Source organism: Giraffa tippelskirchi, chromosome 11, assembly GCF_054371585.1.
Source record: "Giraffa tippelskirchi isolate mGirTip1 chromosome 11, T2T-mGirTip1v1.2.pri, whole genome shotgun sequence".
NCBI classification, from domain to species: domain Eukaryota; kingdom Metazoa; phylum Chordata; class Mammalia; order Artiodactyla; family Giraffidae; genus Giraffa; species Giraffa tippelskirchi.
This window is the reverse complement of record NC_137285.1, coordinates 6,973,261-6,992,673: the sequence shown is the minus strand read 5'-3', so window position 1 is coordinate 6,992,673 and position 19,413 is coordinate 6,973,261. Positions and strand designations below refer to the sequence as shown.

Sequence of the window (19,413 nt, the reverse complement as noted above, 5' to 3'; positions counted from 1 at the left end):
TTAGGTCTGTCTGACTCCAAAGCCTGATCGCTTAACCAAAATAACTAGATTAAAACTTCTTTTTTTCATTTTGCAAATGTTTGCACTATGGAAGATCACTTAGGAAGCACTTGATAAAAGTCAGGCTTGGGGAGTGCTGCATTCTTAAGCACTTCCTGAATGTGAGTTTAACCAAAGGCTCTGATAAGTCCTGCACTGATGGCCCTGTTAACTCCGTGGTCCCCACATTTACTCTAGCATATGGACTTCCCTCCCCCACCTACCCACACACAATATACATGTGAACGCCACGTAGAAATGTTCTGCAGAATACTCTCTAGAAAACTTTGCCTCGCTTGACACATAGCTTTTATTGTACATTTTTCAAAAGGAGTTTCAGCTTCTGCAGTCTTTATTTTCAGCAGGTGTGAGCAGACTGCCTTGTGTCTCTCACTCTTAAAAGAAAATCTTGAACTGTCTTCTGAAAATGACCATCCATCAGGACTTTGTTTTTTCTCTCCATGGGTCAGGAGGTGGAAACCCAGTCCCTGCCCACATGCCCTGAGGTGAAGGGGGCGCAATTGCTAGTGCGTTCTAGGAGTGCCTCAACATGTTGTGAGTGCCCCGAGCCAGGACCCTGATGGGCTGGAGATGTGACCCAGACCCTCATGAGGCTTCTTCATGGACAGATTTATGAAGGAGGGAGTGAGGTCAGGGAAAGGTGCGTCTCTCCTCTGACAGATACTAACACCTGACTGCACGTCCAGGGACTGCTCTGCTCCCTCTGCCTCTCTCCGTGGCAGGAAATCAATCATTAGTGACCTGGGTGGGAAAGCTGCTGACTGTCTAGTGGTGGTGGAGGAGCCTGGGCCAGCAGACGGAACGCTGACAGTTCTCAGCAGCAGCTGACCGAGGAGTGTCTGCTTCAGGACCTCTCTCTGCCTCCGTTTGCCCATCTGGGAAGGAAGTCCATTGGTAGCACAGGACGGCGCAGGAGGAAGGGGTGAGAGCACACACGAGAGCCAGGTGCAGAAGAGGGTGTGCACGGCACCGTTACCGGGGGCATCCGCTATAGCAGGGCACGCCCGCCGCTGTTGGGTGGTCACTGAGAAATCAGAGTGCCTGTAGCCGTAGTCTTAGTCAGTTTGGGCTACTCTAGCAAAACTGGGGGTGGAGAGTGGGGGCTTAAAGAGCAAAGGTTTATTTCCCATGGTTCTAGAGGCTGGAAAGTCCCAACATCAAGTGCTGGTAGATCTGGTGTGGGGCAAGGGCCCCACTCCCGGCTTGCAGATAGACGGCTGCCTTCTCATTGTGTCCTCACGTAGGGAAGAGAGAGGAAATGAGGTTCTTTTTTGTAAGGGCTCTAATCCCAGCATGGGGGCTTCCCCCCTGCCCCGCCCCACCAACCTCATCTAACCCTAGCCATCTCCCAAAGGCCTCATCATCAAATATTCTTGCCTTGGGAGTTAGGATATCAACGTTAGGAATTTTGGAGAGACAGACTTGCAGTCCAGACACCAAATAATCTCAAATGCAACTTTTGCTGCATTACAGTTCCCAGGTAGCTCAGGGGTAAAGAATCCACACCTGCCAAGCAGGAGACACAGGTTCAATCCCTGGGTCGGGAAGATCCCCGAGAGGAAGGCATGGCAACCCACTCTGGTATTCTTGCCTGGAGAACAAAGAAGCCTGGTGGGCTATGGTTCATGGGGTTGCAAAGAGTCAGACACGACTTAGCGACTAAACAGCAACAGGTGTATTTAATAAGACAGATGAATGCATTTTCACACATAGGATATGATGCTGTACAGAGTCTTAAAAAGTCAATGTGCCCAGACTTATACCTGTTCTAGAGAGGCCACGGTGGAGGAAGGAGACAGCTGTTAGGAAACGGGCAGGGGACTGGGGCTGGGGACTCCACAGTGAATGCCAGGGGGCTCCCCATAATTGTTCAGTTCTCCCCACAGTTGTCCAGCTCCTGAGCTTTTAGGCTTCCGAATTCTCTGACAGAAATACCTCCTCCCCCTGCCCAGACTGCTAGGTCAGCCTTTGTGGAACTGGGCGAGCAGCCATGAGCTCCACACACCCAGCCCCGTCCTCCAGAGGGTCGCTGCTGGGGGGTTCATCCAGATGGAGTGCTCGTGTCCCATGCCTGCGTCTGCCCTTTGTGCCTGCAGCTCCGCCAGCTAGAAATGCAGCTGGAGCAAGAGTACGAGGAGAAGCAGATGGTCCTCCATGAGAAGCAGGACCTGGAAGGCTTGATCGGAACCCTCTGCGACCAGGTAAGAGGGAGCCGCAGCAGACAGTCGGGAGAGCACAGTCCCTGCCCCGGGCCCGGTTGAGAGCTGATTCCTGGGGAGACTGGCGGGGAGTCAGGGTCTTAGGACCCAGTAGACCTGTCAGCTGGCCTCTGCCTGCTCCTCCTGGGAGCCCTCTGCTCCACCAGTCTGTCTCTGTCCTCACTTGCCAGCCGCTTCAGAGGGGACCTTCTGTGTGTGTGTGGGCGGGGCAGTGGAGGGGTGGTCTTCACATAGCAGGGTTCTTGGAAAAACCCTTGAGAATACAGAGAGTGGGACTGGCCACAAGTGCCAGACCCGGTGGCCTTGCCTTCAGCCACTGCCAGGGTGAGCGTGTAGACGGCCTTCGCTTTGGCAGGGTGACCGTGAACGGCCGCTGTGCTCACAGCTGCCCTTGTTAGAACCGGACTTTTGCTGGCCGCAGAGTCAGGCTGACGGGGCTGGGCCGCTTCTGTCTGCACGGCACTGGGTGATCTCACAAGGCACCCTGAGCTCCCGATGAGCAGAGCCTGGTGGGGCAGAGCAGGGTGCTCGGTGCAGCACTGCCGACCTGACGTTGGGAGCGGCATTGCCGTTTGGGGAAGGGGGGGCTGTCTCGTGTGTTGCAGCCTGTTGAGCAGCACCTCTGGCCTCAACCTCCTAAAGGCCAGAAGCACGACCCTTGGCCGCGACAACCAGCAGCGCCTACGGGCATAACCATGTGTCCCTCCAGGACACAGTCAGCTTCCCCCTCTACAGAGAAGCACTCCTGTAGAGAGAGCAGTGAGCAGAGCTGGGGGGAGCAGAGCAGTGAGAGGAGCTGGGGCAACCGCTCCTTCATCCCCTGGATGTTCCTTCCCTCGCCCGTGCTGCTGCCCTGTGAACCCCAACATCAGAGAGAAATGCCAGCAGCTCCTGATTTTCTTTTAAAATATCATTGGAGCGTTTTTTGTCTTTAATGTATCTGCTTAATGTGTTCATTGTCTTTTAATTAGTGACAATCTTGCTGTCAGTAACACCCCCTCAGTCATTCCTCTTGTTCCCAGAGAGCTGTGGGTCCCCTCCCCAAAGTCAGCCAGGCCTCAGACAAATAGGTGCTCACTATGTTGTTGTGTTTTAATTGAGTAAATGAGTGAATTCTCGAGCAGGACCACCGCCGTCATGAGAGTGAGAGCTGGAAGCTGAGGGCATCAAGGGGAGGACCGTATATTCTTCCTTCTCTGGGTTTTCTGAATTTTCCGTCAAGCAAACTGGGGCCACTGAGTGCAGAAGCCATTGAGACTCTGCCCCCTTTTTGGCTTCCGTGCAAGAAAGCACACCCCAGTATTTGATTCTAGAAGGACAGAGACCCCTGGGAGAGGACTTCCCTGATGGTCCAGTGGGTAAGACGCCATGCTCCAAATGCAAGGGGCCAGGGTTCAACCCCTGGTCAGGAAACTAGAGTCCACATGCCACAGCTAAGAGCCCGAATGCCAAAATGAAAACTTCTGTGCGTGGTGCAGCCAAATAAGTAAAAATAAATATTTAAAAAATCACTGGAAGAAGGTTACCTTCTGTCCAGCATGGTCCATTTGAGAAAACAAAGGCATTAATCCAGAAAAGAAAGGTTTTTATAAATATTGCTAAAGTCTGAAATTCTACATGCAGAGAGAAGATAACTTCAGTGAATGAAATGCTAATTCTGTGTGAGTCACCACACTGGAGCCTTTGAATAACTTACCACTTTAGATACTTGTAAGTGTTTCAGTGAGACACAGAGAGTAGAACAGACAGTGTAATTGATGTCTGTGCACCAGGAGGACAGGGTTCACATAAATTAACATTTTGCTGCATGGGATTCAGATGTTTTTTAAAGAAGCAGAACATTTCCAAAACAGTTGGTGGCCCCTTGGTTTCTATTCCTTGTCTCCCGTATCTCTACCCTCCCGTCTTTTCTTTCTTCCTTCCCAGTGGGGACTGCTTTCCTGAGGTTGGGTACCGTAACTCCCCTGCATGTGCGTCTGAACTGCCTTTACCTTGTCCCCCACTGTGCTCTGTTTTTGAGATTCCTCCGTGCTAGCACATGTAGCTCTAATCCATCCTTTTAGACTGCCTCACAGTGTTCATTTTCTTTCACCCCTATTCTTCTATTGGTGGATATTTACATGTCTCGCAGTGCGCGTGGGAAAAGCTTCTCCAGGGTATGAAGCTAGAGGAGGAATTGCTGGCTGTGAGGAATGTAACATTTTGGAATTATCAGATGTTGCCCATATTGTTCCTCAAAGTGATAGCAGCAGTTTATGTTGTCACCAGCATATTTTATAAATATATTTAAGTTAATTAGTTGATGTATTTAATTTTTGGTTCTGATAGGTCTTTGTTGCTTCGTGTGGCATCTCTCTAAATGCAGTGAATGGGGGCTACTCTTTTTTTTTTTTAATTGGTTTATTTTCTGTTTTTTAACTTTACAATATTGTATTTGTTTTGCCATACATTGACATGAATCCACCATGGGTGTACATGTTTTCCCCTTCCAGAACCCCCCTCCCACCTCCCTCCCCATCCCATCCCTCCGGGTCATCCTGGTGCACCACAGGGGCTACTCTTCATTGCGGTGCATGGACTTCTCAAGTCTTTTCATTGGCAGGTGGATTCTTAACCACTGGACTAGAAGTCCGTCATCAGCAGTTTTTTCTTTCTTCTCTACATCCCCCCAGCACGTGGCACTGTCAGACATTTGAAAATCTTTACCAGTTATTGAGTGTTAAATTGTACTGCTTATCCCTCTTTGCTAGTGAAATTCTGCATTTTTCATGTTTATTATGATTTTCTCTTATATGAGTTACTTGTTTATAGTGTTGCAGTTCAGTCACTCAGTCATGTTGGACTCTTTGTGACCCCATGGACTGCAGCATGCCAGGCTTCCTGGTCCATCACCAAGTCCTGGAGCTTGCTCAAATTCATGTTCGTTGAGTTGGTGATGCCATCCGACCATCGCATCCTCTGTCATCCCCTTCTCCTCCCTCCTTCAATCTTTCCCAGCATCAGAGTCTTTTCCAATGAGTCAGTTCTTCGAATCAGGTGGCCAGAATATTGGAGCTTCAGCATCAGTCCTTCCAATGAATTTTCAGGACTGATTTCCTTTAGGATGGACTGGTTGGATCTCCTTGCAGTCCAAGGGACTCTTAAGAGTCTTCTCCAACACCACAGTTCAAAAGCATCAATTCTTTGGTGCTCAGCTTTCTTTTTGGTTCAACTCTCACATCCATACATGACTACTGGAAAAGTCATAGCTTTAACTAGATGGACCTTGTTGGCAACATAACGTCTTTGCTTTTTAATATGCTGTCTAGGTTGGTCATAATGGTCATCTGAGTTAAATTCACCCATTCCAGTCCATCTTGGTTCGCCGATTCTTAGAATGTTGATATTCACTCCTTCCATCACCTGTTTGACCACTTCCAATTTACCTTGATTCATGGACCTAACATTCGAGGTTCCTATGCAATACTGCTCTTTACAGCATCAGACCTTGCTTCTATCACCAGTCCCATCCACAACTGGGTGTTGTTTTTGCTTTGACTGCATCCCTTCATTCTTTCTGGAGTTATTTCTCCACTGATGACCAGTAGCATATTGGATACCTACCGACCTGGCGAGTTCATCTTTCAGTGTCCTATCTTTTTGCCTTTTCATGCTGTTCATGGGGTTCTCAAGGCAAGAGTACTGAAGTGGCTTGCCATTCCCTTCTCCAGTGGACCACATCCTGTCAGACCTCTCCACCATGACCCGTCCATCTTGGGTGGCCCCACACAGCATGGCTTAGTTTCATTGAGTTAGACAAGGCTGTGGTCCGTGTGATCAAATTGGCTAGTTGTCTGTGATTGTGGTTTCAGTCTGTTTGCCCTCTGATGCCCTCTCTCAGTGCCTACCATCTTACTTGGGTTTCTCTTACCTTCGACATGGGGTATCTCTTCAGGGATGCTCCAGCAAAGTGCAGCCACTGCTCTAAGGAATCCCTTAGAAGAAATGGAGTAGCCATCATGGTCAACAAAAGAGTCCAAAATGCAATACTTGGATGCAATCTCAAAAACGACAGAATGATCTCTGTTCGTTTCCAAGGCAAACCATTCAATATCACGGTAATCCAAGTCTATACCCTGACCAGTAACGCTGAAGAAGCTGAAGTTGAACAGTTCTATGAAGACCTACAGGACCTTCTACAACTAACACCCAAAAAAGATGTCCTTTTCATTATTAGGGGACTGGAATGCGAAAGTAGAAAGTCAAGAAACAGCTGGAGTAACAGGAAAATTTGGCCTTGGAGTAAAGAATGAAGCAGGGCAAAGGCTAAGAGAGTTCTGTCAAGAGAATGCACTGGTCATAGCAAACACCCTCTTCCAACAACACAAGAGACGACTCTACACATGAACATCACCAGATAGCCAACACCGAAATCAAATTGATTGTATTTTTTGCAGCCAAAGATGGAGAAACTCTATAAACAGTCAGCAAAAACAAGACTGGGAGCTGACTATGGCTCAGATCATGAACTCCTTATTGCCAAATTCAGACTGAAATTGAAGAAAGTGGGGAAAACTGCTAGACCATTCAAGTATGACCTAAATCAAATCCCTTATGACTATACAGTGGAAGTGAGAAACAGATTTAGGGACTAAATCTGATAGAGTGGCTGATGAACTATGGACAGAGGTTCGTGACATTGTACGGGAGACAGGGATCAAGACCATCCCCAAGAAAAAGAAATGCAAAAAGGCAAAATGGCTGTCTGAGGAGGCCTTACAAATAGCTGTGAAAAGAAGAGAAGCGAAAAGCAAAGGCGAAACGGAAAGATATACCCATTTGAATGCAGAGTTCCAAAGAATAGCAAGGAAAGATAAGAAAGCCTTCCTCAGCGATCAATGCAAAGAAATAGAGGAAAACAATAGAATGGGAAAGACTAGAGATCTCTTCAAGAAAATTAGAGATACCAAGGGAACACTTCATGCAAAGATGGGCTCAATAAAGGACAGAAATGGTATGGACCTAACAGAAGCAGAAGATACTAAGAAGAGGTGGCAAGAATACACAGAAGAACTGTACAAAAAAGATCTTAATGAACCAGATAACCACAACGGTGTGATCACTCACCTAGAGCCAGACATCCTGGAATGTGAAGTCAAGTGGGCCTTAGGAAGCATCACTACAAACAAAGCTAGTGGAGGGGATGGAATTCCAGTTGAGCTGTTTCAAATCCTAAAAGATGATGCAGTGAAAGTGCTACATTCAATGTGCCAGCAAATTTGGAAAACTCAGCAGTGGCCACAGGACTGGAAAAGGTCACTTTTCATTCCACTCCCAAAGAAAGGCAATGCCAAAGAATGCTCAAACTACCGCACAATTGCACTCATCTCACACGCCAGTAAAGTAATGCTCAAAACTCTCCAAGCCAGGCTTCAGCAGAACGTGAACCTAGAACTTCCAGATGTTCAAGCTGGATTTAGAAAAGGCAGAGGAACCAGGGATCAAATTGCCAACATCTGCTGGATGATCAGAAAAGCAAGAGAGTTCCAGAAAAACATCTATTTCTGCTTTATTGACTATGCCAAAGCCTTTGACTGTGTGGATCACAATAAACTGTGGAAAATTCTTAAAGAGATGGGCATACCAGACCACCTGACATGCCTTCTGAGAAACCTGTATGCAGGTCAGGAAGCAACAGTTAGAACTGGACATGGAACAACAGACTGGTTCCAAATAGGAAAAGGACTACGTCAAGGCTGTATATTGTCACTCCGCTTATTTAACTTATATGCAGAGTACATCATGAGAGATGCTGGGCTGGATGAAGCATGAGCTGGAATCAAGATTGCCAGGAGAAATATCAATAACCTCAGATATGCAGATGACACCACCCTTATGGCAGAAAGTGAGGAAGAACTAAAGAGCCTCTTGATGAAAGTGAAAGAGGAGAGTGGAAAAGTTGGCTTAAAGCTCAATATTCAGAAAACTAAGATCATGGCATCCAGTCCCATCACTTCATGGCAGATAGATGGGGAAACAGTGTCAGACTTTATTTTTCTGGGCTCCAAAATCACTGCTGATGGTGATTGCAGCCATGAAATCAAAAGACACTTACTCCTTGGAAGGAAAGTTATGACCAACCTAGATAGCATATTAAAAAGCAGAGATGTTACTTTGTCAACAAAGGTCTGTCTAGTCAAGGCTATGGTTTTTCCAGTAGTCATGTATGGATGTGAGAGTTGGACTATAAAGAAAGCTGAGCATCGAAGAATTGATGCTTTTGAACTGTGGTGTTGGAGAAGACTCTTGAGAGTCCCTTGGACTGCAAGGAGATCCAACCAGTCCTTCCTAAAGAAGATCAGTCCTGGGTGTTCCTTGGTAGGACTGATGTTGAAGCTGAAACTCCAATACTTTAGCCACCTGATGCGAAGAGCTGACTCATTTGAAAAGACCCTGATGCTGGGAAAGATTGAGGGCAGGAGGAGAAGGGGACGACAGAGGATGAGATGGCTGGATGGCATCACCGACTCAATGGATATGGGTTTGGGTGGACTCCGGGAGTTGGTGATAGATGGGGAGGCCTGGCGTGCTGAGGTTCATGGAGTTGCAAAGAGTTGGACACGACTGAGCGACTGAACTGAACTGAACTAGGTTGGTCATAGCCTTTCTTCCAAGGAGCAAGCGTCTTTTAATTTCATGGCTGTAGTCACCATCTGCAGTGATTTTGGAGCCCAAGAAAATAAAGTCTCTCACTGTTTCCATTGTTTCCCCATCTATCTGCCATGAAGTGATGGGACCGGTTGCCATGGTCTTTGTTTTTTGAATGTTGAGTTTTAAGCCAGCTTTTTCACTCTCCTTTCACTTTCATCAAGAGGCTCTTTAGTTCTTCTTCACTTTCTGCCATAAGGATGGTATCATTTGCATACCTGAGGTTATTGATATCTCTCCCGGCAATCTTGATTCCAGCTCGTGCTTCATCCAGCCCAGCATTTTGGATAATATACCCTGCATTTAATTTAAATAAGCAGGGTGACAATATACAGCCTTGACTTACTCCTTTTCCTATTTGGAACCAGTCTGTTGTTCCATGTCCACTTCTAACTGTTGCTTCCTGACCTGCATACAGGTTTCTCAAGAGGTAGGTCAGGTGGTCTGGTATGAATTTTCCAGTTTATTGTGATCTCTTTAAGAATTTCCACAGTCTATTGTGATCTCTTTAAGAATTTTCCACAGTTTATTGTGATCCACACAGTCAAAGGCTTTGGCATAGTCAATAAAGCAGAAATAGATGTTTTTCTAGAACTCGCTCACTTTTTCGATGATCCAGTGGATGTTGGCAATTTGATCCCTGGTTCCTCTGCCTTTTCTAAATCCAGCTTGAACATCTGGAAGTTCTAGGTTCACGTTCTGCTGAAGCCTGGCTTGGAGAGTTTTGAGCATTACTTTACTGGCGTGTGAGATGAGTGCAATTGTGCGGTAGTTTGAGCATTCTTTGGCATTGCCTTTCTTTGGGAGTGGAATGAAAAGTGACCTTTTCCAGTCCTGTGGCCACTGCTGAGTTTTCCAAATTTGCTGGCACATTGAATGTAGCACTTTCACTGCATCATCTTTTAGGATTTGAAATAGCTCAACTGGAATTCCATCCCCTCCACTAGCTTTGTTTGTAGTGATGCTTCCTAAGGCCCACTTGACTTCACATTCCAGGATGTCTGTCTCTAGGTGAGTGATCACACTGTTGTGGTTATCTGGTTCATTAAGATCTTTTTTGTACAGTTCTTCTGTGTATTCTTGCCACCTCTTCTTAATATCCTCTGCTTCTGTTAGGTCCATACCATTTCTGTCCTTTATTGTGCCCATAAAATTTTTGGTGTTCCTCTTTTTTTCTATTCATTATTCATGACCCTTATCCAAGATACTAATCCAGTTTGGGTTGTATATTTTGGAAGGAGCTCCTACTCTGTGGATAAGCATTTCACTTTGTTTATAACGTTTTAGAGGCTTCCCTGGTAGCTCAGTGGTAAAGAATCTGCCCATCAATGCAGGAGATAGAGGTCCTATCCCTGGGTCAGGAAGATCCCTTGGAGGAGAAAATGGCAACCTACTCCAGTATTCCTGCCTGGAGAAAAGTCAGAGTCAGATACTCATTAGCAACTAAACAAGAACATAATGTGTTTTACTTAATAAAGTGTTTTTTAAGTAGTCTTATTAGCATACATCATGAGAAACGCTGGGCTGGAAGAAACACAAGCTGGAATCAAGATTGCTGGCAGAAATATCAATAACCTCAAATATGCAGATGACACCACCCTTATGGAAGAAAGTGAAGAAGAACTAAAGAGCCTCTTGATGAAAGTGAAAGGAGAGTGAAAAAGTTGGTTTAAAGCTCAGTGTTCAGAAAACTAAGATCATGGCATCTGGTCCCATCACTTCATGGGAAATAGACGGGGAAACAGTGGAAACAGTGTCAGACTTTATTTTTTGGGGCTCCAAAATCACTGCAGATGGTGATTGCAGCCATGAAGTTAAAAGACGGTTACTCCTTGGAAGGAAGGTTATGACCAACCTAGATAGCATATTTAAAAGCAGAGACATTACTTTGCCAACAAAGGTCTGTCTAGTCAAGGCTATGGTTTTTCCATTGGTCATGTATGGATGTGAGAGGTGGACGATGAAGAAAGCAGAGCACCAAAGAATTGATGCTTTTGAACTGTGGTGTTGGAGAAGACTCTTGAGAGTCCCTTGGACTGCAAGGAGATCCAACCAGTTCATCCTGAAGGAGACCAGTCCTTGTTGTTCATTGGAAGGGCTGATGTTGAAGCTGAAACTTCAATACTTTGGCCACCTCATTGCAAGAGTTGACTCATTGGAAAAGACCCTAGTGCTGGGAAGGATTGGGGGCAGGAGGAGAAGGGGACGACAGAGGATGAGATGGTTGGATGGCATCACTAACTCGATGGACATGGGTTTCGGTAAACTCCGAGAGTTGGTGATGGACAGGGAGGCCTGGCGTGCTGCAATTCATGGGGTCGCAAAGAGTTGGACACGACTGAGCGACTGAACTGAACTGATTAGCCAGTTATGGTTGATGCTTTTAAGATTTCTTTCCTTAACTGAATTCATAAAGATAATTCACCATATTTCTTAAAATTTCTAAAGTTTTGGGTACTTTTAAGTCTTTAATCCACCTAGCTTTTATTTTGTTATGTGTGAGGTAGGAATGTATTTTTTCCTGATATAAATCACCTTTATTTTATGAGTGATTTTTTCCTACAATTTTTACTTATGTATGTCTGTGTTGGGGGCTATCCATTCTGTTTAATTGGTTTATTTGTCAGTTCTTGCATCATATGGTCTTAATGGCTGGGTCTGATAACTTGTAAACAGCTCATCTCTATAATTCTCTTATCTATTTGTCATCCTTTAATCTTCTTATTGAGATTGCATAGCATACCCTGATGGGATTTTCAAATGCATTGGTTTGCAGATTAGTTGGGATCCAGTGACATAGTTTGTTTTTTTTTGAATAGTGAAACATTGCCATCATGAGCATGCTATATCTCTTCATGTATCTGTGGCTTTCATAAATATTTTATTTCTTATTGTAAATTAATAATTTATAATAAATAAATAACCTTCCATTATGTATTTTATTTTCTTCTGTGTAAGTCCTGAGCTTCTTTGTTAGATTTATTTCTAGGAATCTTGTAGTTTCTATGGCTATTATGAGTAGAGTATTTTTCTATACTTTGATTAAATATAATGGTAAATGGGAATATACTTTGCTTATAACTGTATAATAGTTTTCTCTTTCTGTATTTTGAGGTTATGTTTTTTGGTGCATCTAAGTTTATTTTATTGCTTTATTTCCTTGGCACATTGTAGGTTGTTCCTTTACTGTATGGTGTTCCTCTTTTCTCCATGAATTACCTGTGCCTTATTTTATTTTGCTTGATTTCTTTTAGTTTGCCTGCAAGGTCTTTTTTTCTTTTTTATCCTTTTGTTGTTAACCTTTCCGTGTGTGTGTGTAAACCTTAAAGAGTTGGATACTGTTTAACAGTATCTTGTAGTACTTTGATCTCTAACTTTTCATTGGAGAATTTAATTCCTTTATATTTATATAATAATCAATGCATTTGAAATTATGTGGTTTTTTTGTGTATAGTTTTGTTGGTTTATTACTCCTTTTCTTTGCTTGTTCCTTTTTCCCTTTCCTGCTTTGGGATAGATCGATAATGTCTTCTATGATCCCTTTTATTCCATTGCTGGGTCTAAAACTACAAATCATATTTCTATTCCTTTGGTAGTTACCCATACATTTTTAGGTAAGGCCTTAACCATAATTTTTTTCTGACATACTGTAATTTTCACAGCAAGTCTGTGGAATAGATACTATGTGTTCCTTCATGTAAATGAAACAAGTGAGGCTCAAAAGATAAAGCCCATTGCCCAATATCATATAGCTTATCAGTGGTGTAGCTGGATTCAAAGCAAGATCTATATTATTTGAAAAGCTTTTTCTAAAAAAATCTAACACCATGCTGCTTGAAAAATGATTAAGTTTCAGCTAACCAGAATTATATTTTTTGAACCATCTGTTTTCATAATGTTATCAAGCAACCTAGATCTGCCATTAGTTTTCTGTGAAACCTTCAGCTACATACATTCTCTCTCCAAGCCTCAATTTTCCTGTCTGTAAAGTGGCTTGATTGTCCCTAATATTTAGATGATTTGTTAAAAGTGCTTAGAGAGTTCTTTGTCGACAGATATTGAACAGCTTCCCCTAACAGCTTTATGTATGATAAACAGTGAGACTATCAAGGTTGGAATAGAGTTTCCCACAACAGCACTGAACATCATTTAGATTTATTGGTTAATTATTCACTGTCTTTATCTAAATTTGAATCTGTGTGCTGCAAAATGTAAACTTGCAGAATGACATTTATTTCCCATTAACCTAATGAGTTTGGGGCTTTTTTTTTTTTCTCCTCCTCTAGTGTAGCAATTTATTATGAAGTGGAGGATGACTTTGTCTGAGGTTTTGCTGTGAATTTTGTTTGCAATGATCCCTCTGGAAAGGAGATGGTGCCAGCATTTTCAGTCTTTTTGGCAGCGAGGATGGTGTCACCCGTAATGTCCCTGGTACTGACCTGCCCCACAGGAGAATGAAGAGCACTTTAGGATGTATGCAGAGCAGGGGCAGATACAAAAATGAGAAAGGTGCAAAAGCACACTGCCTGAGTGTAATCACGACCAAGAATCTGTGCTCTCGAGTTAGTAAGTCCAGGCTCTGGTGTAACCAGGTACTGCGGTGCAGTAGGTAGAGACTTGAATTCTAATGATGGACTGTCGGGGTTCTGATCCCCGGGAGGCCACTTAGTGGCCTTGGGCTGATTGTGCCAGTTTTCTTGGCTGTGCCTCCATTTCCCTGTGACAGTATCTACTGAAGTGCCCCACACAGCTCATGAGGCGTGAGCTGGCCCCAGAGAGCCTCTCTCATCCTGTCACCTGCCCTGTCTCTGTGCTTTCTGCCCTCAGGCTAATCCCCCAGCACTGCATATTCAAGATGTTTTCTCAGCTGGGCCCTTCCTGCACCTCAGCTCACCAGCTCCTGCTTACCTGAGACTCTCTCTAATCCCATGCCAGCCAGAGCTGGAATACTCCTCTGCGCCTCCATAACACCCTTAAAAAATAAAAGAGCAACACATAACCTCTCTCATCATGTATTTTACTAAAATTACCTCTTTGCAGTCAGAAAAACTGGGTTCATATCCTAACTCTGCCACTTATGATCTTGGGCAGATGACTTCACTTTTGTTGTAAACCTCAGTTTCATCATCTGTAAAATGGGAATCATAGTATTTCACACCCCATAGATTCACCACGTGGACTCCATGTGTTCAGATGTGTTTAGAACAGTGCCTGACATTTAGCAAACCCTCTAAGTATAAGCTATTACTATTTTAATAAAGGCAATAATAATAATGTCACTATAAAGAGACTATCATGGCAGTAAAATGTGATAATATGTGACAAAGGGCCTGGAACAATGAATGCCCAGTCCTCAGCTGCTTGGCTCTATATATCAGCATTTTAAACTTAACAAAGCAATATATCTGAGAACTAAGAGGCTGTATTCTAAGAACCAACTCATTGTTCAAAGAATTCAAAACTGGTGGTAGAATAATAGTCATATAAAGTCTAGAGGAATACATTCTAGGTCATCAGACAACGCTCATAATCTTTGATATTTGTAAAGCGTTAGGCAGCATACAAAGTGCTTTTCGATTCAATATCACGTCTGATCCCTGTCTTATCTCAACAAGGAAGACAGGGTTTTTTTTTTTTTTTTTTTTTTTTTAATCTCCTCCTTTACAAATACTCAGGTTCAGAGAGGCGGCGTGACTTGGCCTGAATTCCACGTCCAACATGTGGTGAACCAGGGTTTCAAGCCTGGGCCACCTCCTTCTAAATCTAAAATGCCCTGGGGCATTCTAACACCCTAGGGATTGGTTGCACTTGCTGTGGAGGCACAGGTATCCAGGGGTGGTTAAAACTGGGTCCCATGGAGGACGAACGTGCACCCCATTTTCTTTAAAACTCCCCCCAACAATGCTGCCACGTTCTTTTCTCTGGTCTCCTGCAGAGAAAGGGGTTTTAGTTTCTTTCAGAGACATTAGCCCAATGCTTTTGAAGTCACTGTTCTGTTTCTAGGAGAGACTGTGGGCTGTCGGGATTTCATCAGGCCCCTGTGTATTTCTTCACCTCCCTTGGTTTGTCTCAGCCTGTTTTGTTGGCCACTGGGAATTGTCAACGAATCTAATCTGCCCTCCTGGTGCAGAGTCCAGGCTGTGGCTTCTTCAGGGGCCACTTGACTACTGGTCGCTTGGAGGACAAGATCCTGGATGACAGAATGTGCTCACCTCTGGGCAAGTTTCCTCTGCAGAAAATGGCCTGTCTTTTTTTTTTAATTTGTGTGACTTTATTTTTATTTTTTAAATATCTATCTATTTATTTATTTGGCTGTGCCAGGTATTCAGTCTTCATTGTGGCATGTGGGATCTGTTTCCCTGACCAGGGATCAAATCTGGGGCCTCTGCATTGGGAGCACAGAGTCTTAGCCACTGGACCACCAAGGAAGTCCGTGGTCTGTCTTTATACTAGCAGAAGAGACCAGCTTGAGGGACAAAAATGCATCGTTTAGACCTTGAAGAGCAGCACAGCTGTTTCTAATACCATTTACCGATGTGTGACATACACACTTAGACGCACACCTCACCCCACCTGTATAGCACATGGAACTTTCATCAGCTCATAAAGCCAGCACCCAGATTAGCACCACTCATAACCCCGCTAGCAGTGCCCCTCCTGTATTACCCAGTCTCTGCCCCTTGGGGGAAACTGCTGTCCTGACTTCTGTCAGCAGAGGGCCTCACCTGACATGTTGGCTCTCACAAGGTGATGCTTTGGTACACAGCATGAGCCAGGACGACTTGGATCATTTCAGGGTGTGAAAACAGTCGTGACAGCAGCTCAGACTGTTGTGCCTTTACTGTGAGTCATGCTCTGGGCCGAGCACCTAACTTCCACAGCAGCCCTATGTGGTTGCTGCCACTCCTGTTTCGCAGGTGAGAAGGCTGAGGCTTGGGGAGGAGAAGGGTCTTGTCCGTGGTCCACAGTTTGAGTGGTGGAGGCAGGATCTGAACTCGGGAGCCTGGTTCCAGACAACTTGGACCCTCGCCACTGCTTTGCCTTCTGAGCTCACAGGAACCTTCCCTTGGCTTCCAGATCGGCCATCGGGACTTTGACGTGGAGAAGCGTCTTCGGAGGGACCTCAGGAGGACTCATGCGCTGTTGTCAGACGTGCAGCTCCTGCTGGGGACCGTGGAGGACGGCAAGACGTCGGTCAGCAAGGAGGAGCTGGAGAAAGTGCAGAGCCAGGTGGGTGTCATGGGCCTCTCAGAGCTGGGTGGGGAGGGTACTGCAGCCGGCAGGGGGACAGTGGTTCTCCTGCCCAGATGTGGATATGGTCACAGCCCTGACCTCTGACTTTCACAGACCTGTGGAGAGGTGGGGGACATGGCGGGGCTGGGTGGGTCGTGTAGATGTGATATCTGAGGACAGGGGTTTATAAATGACTGGGGAGCCTGTTCCCTTCTTTATGACTGAAGCAGATGAGTTTTGAGGCCTTGAGCAGATTGGGGCCCTGGGGTGGAATGGCAAGTACAGCACGTCTGCTTGCCTGTGTGTGTGTGTCTGTGTCTGTGTCTCCCTGTATGTGCGTGCGCATGCGTGGTGACCAGCAGAGCTGGGTGTGAAACAGATAGTGCTGATAATGCAAATCCTGCATGAATATCATCATCTCCATTCACAAGCGAGGGGATGGGGTGGCAGAGAGGGGAAGTGACCCACCAAGTCTCACAGCTAGATGATGCAGAGTCAGGATTTAAACCCAGGTTTTCAGACCCCACCGTCCCTGGCTACCTCAGAGAAGAACCTGGAGGTGGATGGGAGGTGAGGCCAGGAGGGAGCTGACCACCTCAGGAGCCGTGATGGGTGTGGACCGTCCTAAAAGTTAGCGCTAAAAGTCCCATGTCCTGGGCAAGCCCTTAGTCCCAGAGAAACCAGGACAGTTGGTTAGTCATTTTGTTCACAGCTATGTCAGAACATCAGAATTACCTGTGCTTGAATGTGTCCTCTTCCCTCAATCCTTGTGGTATCCCTGGGGGAAGGCAAGTGGTATTGTGCCCATTTTACAGATGGGAAGGTTCTGTCTGGAGGTAGGAAGCAGTGTACCCAAGGTAACACAGCAGGTGGGTGACAGGGCTGGAATTCAAATCCAGGGCTCATGAGTCCAAGTGCAGAATCTGGGAGCTCTTTTGCCTCATTCTGCCTCTTCCTGTCTGTGTGAGTGACCAGGCAGATGGAGGACCTGAGCTGCCTCTGTCAGGCGGGCAGGATGTCCGAGCACTCAGCCATCTCTCAGGCATCTCGGGTTCATGCAGCCCCCTTGGCAGGGGGCCCTGTGTTCAGCCCATCTTCCATCAAAATATTCCTGATGCCATCCAAGCCCCCCCTCATCCTAGAGGTGAAGTGAATGTTCTTGAAAAGGAACCATGGTGGTTTTGTTTCTTCTCCTTTTCCGTTTTTCTTTTTTTTTAAGTATTCATGAGAAATCTCCTTCTACAGGGTTAAAATGTGTGTTCTTGGAAAATAGTGGTATTTAATGAAGGCGCCATGCGCTAAATCAAAGAGATTCATTCTTCTGAAAGTCCTTCTTCCCTGTCTCCGCATCCGGCTCCTATCAAAGGGAATTCACAGCCTTGGCTTTCTGTGGCCGTTGTCATGGAAATCGTTATAAGGATGGGATCGCGTGGACCAGAGGTCAGGGTACAGTTGCTTTGGCTCCTGGCACACGTGTCCTGGATGCTGGAGTCAGAGCTAATCAAATAAAGCAGTGATGACATTGGGCACGGCTGGCTCTCCTCTCCTGGGTACGGGAGTTGTCCTTTACCTGAAGGCTCTGGGGACAGGGGCAGGGAGCATAGGCGGGAGGGGGAGGAGTGAGCTAAGTTTGCTGCGTCCTCTGTGCTGGGGATGGTGCTGAACTGTTCCATTCATCCCTTCATTCAATATTTATGTAGCATCCACCGAGTGCCTGGCGATGTGCTAGATCTAAGTATATTACAGTTAGCAAGAGAGGCGCAGTCCTCTCCTCGTGAAACTGACGTCTGACGGGAAAGAGGACAGCAAACAATGATGCAAATAAACAGAAACATTCCACACCTTAATTCAGGTAGTAAAGGAAACAGGCGGAGTTACTATCAATAGTAAAGGGAATAGGGAATTGCGTGGGGTCTCGTTTAGCTTGGATGGGTCAGCTAGACTCCCCTGGGAGAAGGAGAAGCAGGCAGTGGCCATAACGTGCGGGGCCCAGAAGGTTTGGATTTTATTCCAGGGGTGATGAGAAGCCATAGGGGCATCCTCAGCCGGACGTGACCCAGTCTGATTCAAGCCTCTGGGTGGGGAGTGGATCGAGGAGGGCTGAGTGGGTGCCCTTAGGCTAGTGTACCCCTCTGGGCTGGAGGAAATGGTCTCTGGGGTTAAATGGAGACAGCGAAAGGAGGCAAACTGGGGGCTAGTTTGAAACTGATGGGATTGGTGGGTCAGGTGGCAACAAGAAGTGTATTTATTTAGACCATCCTCACCAGAACCCTGGGAGGTGGCGATTTTCCATGTTACTAACTAGGAAACAGGCTCTGAGAGGTTGAGTGATTTACCCAAGGGCACACAGCAATCTATGTCTTCGTGCCGCCAGTTCTATACCATGATGTTAACAGTTTTCTAGCACCTACCATGTGTCAGGCTTTTCCTTGGAATTTCAGAGTCCCCAGACTTGGCTGCACATCAGATAACAAGCATTGTTTAAAAAATCACAGATTTATAGATTCCCCCTCCTCCTTTTTTTCCCTTTGTTGAGACCCAGGATCTGCATTTATAACAGTTGCATGAGGGAATTTCGATGCTGGTCTTAGGACCACCATTTGGGAAACATGGGCCTTGTTTATCCCTCAAAACACCCTTTCAAGTTCCATGGCACAGGCCCATTTTGCAGATAAGACTGATGGTGAGATTGTATTAGTGTGACAGAGCCTAGTTCAATTTTAAAATTCGTTAAATATTGAGTAAGGGGAAGTGGATCCAGCACCTGCTAGTTTTGTGACCTTCACCGTGTGCCAGGACTTCCGTGAGCCCTTCTCCTAAATCAGAGCATCATCATCGCCTGGTGGCCCAGGCACGTGTGTGTGTGTGGTGGTGGGGGGGAGGTGATGAGGTGCTGCCAGGAGAGGTTGAAGAGCTTGAACACCCTCCAAAGCCTCTACAGCTCACTAACCTTGGCTCCTGATAACCTAGAGAAAGGTTTTCTCTCAGGACAGAGATGAGGGAATGGGTTTGAAAGTACCTGTCAGTGAGCAAACTGTGTACATTCAGTGAGTCCTGATGCGGTGTCCACTCTGGGATGATTTGAGGCCAGGCAGTGGGGATAAGGGAGGGCGCTTCCCGACACGGGCTCTCAATCCAGGGAGAGGCCAGCCTCAGAGGAGACTGTTGCCAGCAGGGTGACAAGATCTTTACTGGGGCACCGTTGTTGTTTAGT

At 45.9% G+C, this 19,413-nt stretch overlaps 1 protein-coding gene across 14 annotated transcripts in view; it reads left to right on the top strand.

The window, feature by feature from the left end:
- Nucleotides 1–19,413, top strand: part of MYO18B (myosin XVIIIB) — a 242,951-nt gene that overhangs the window by 141,150 nt on the left and 82,388 nt on the right. For all 14 annotated transcript variants that reach the window (XM_081542931.1, XM_081542926.1, XM_081542924.1 and 11 more), the window contains 2 exons: nt 2,157–2,261; nt 16,044–16,196. In XM_081542931.1, coding sequence (XP_081399057.1) covers nt 2,157–2,261; nt 16,044–16,196 — 258 coding nt within the window. The remainder of the gene's footprint in view (nt 1–2,156; nt 2,262–16,043; nt 16,197–19,413) is intronic.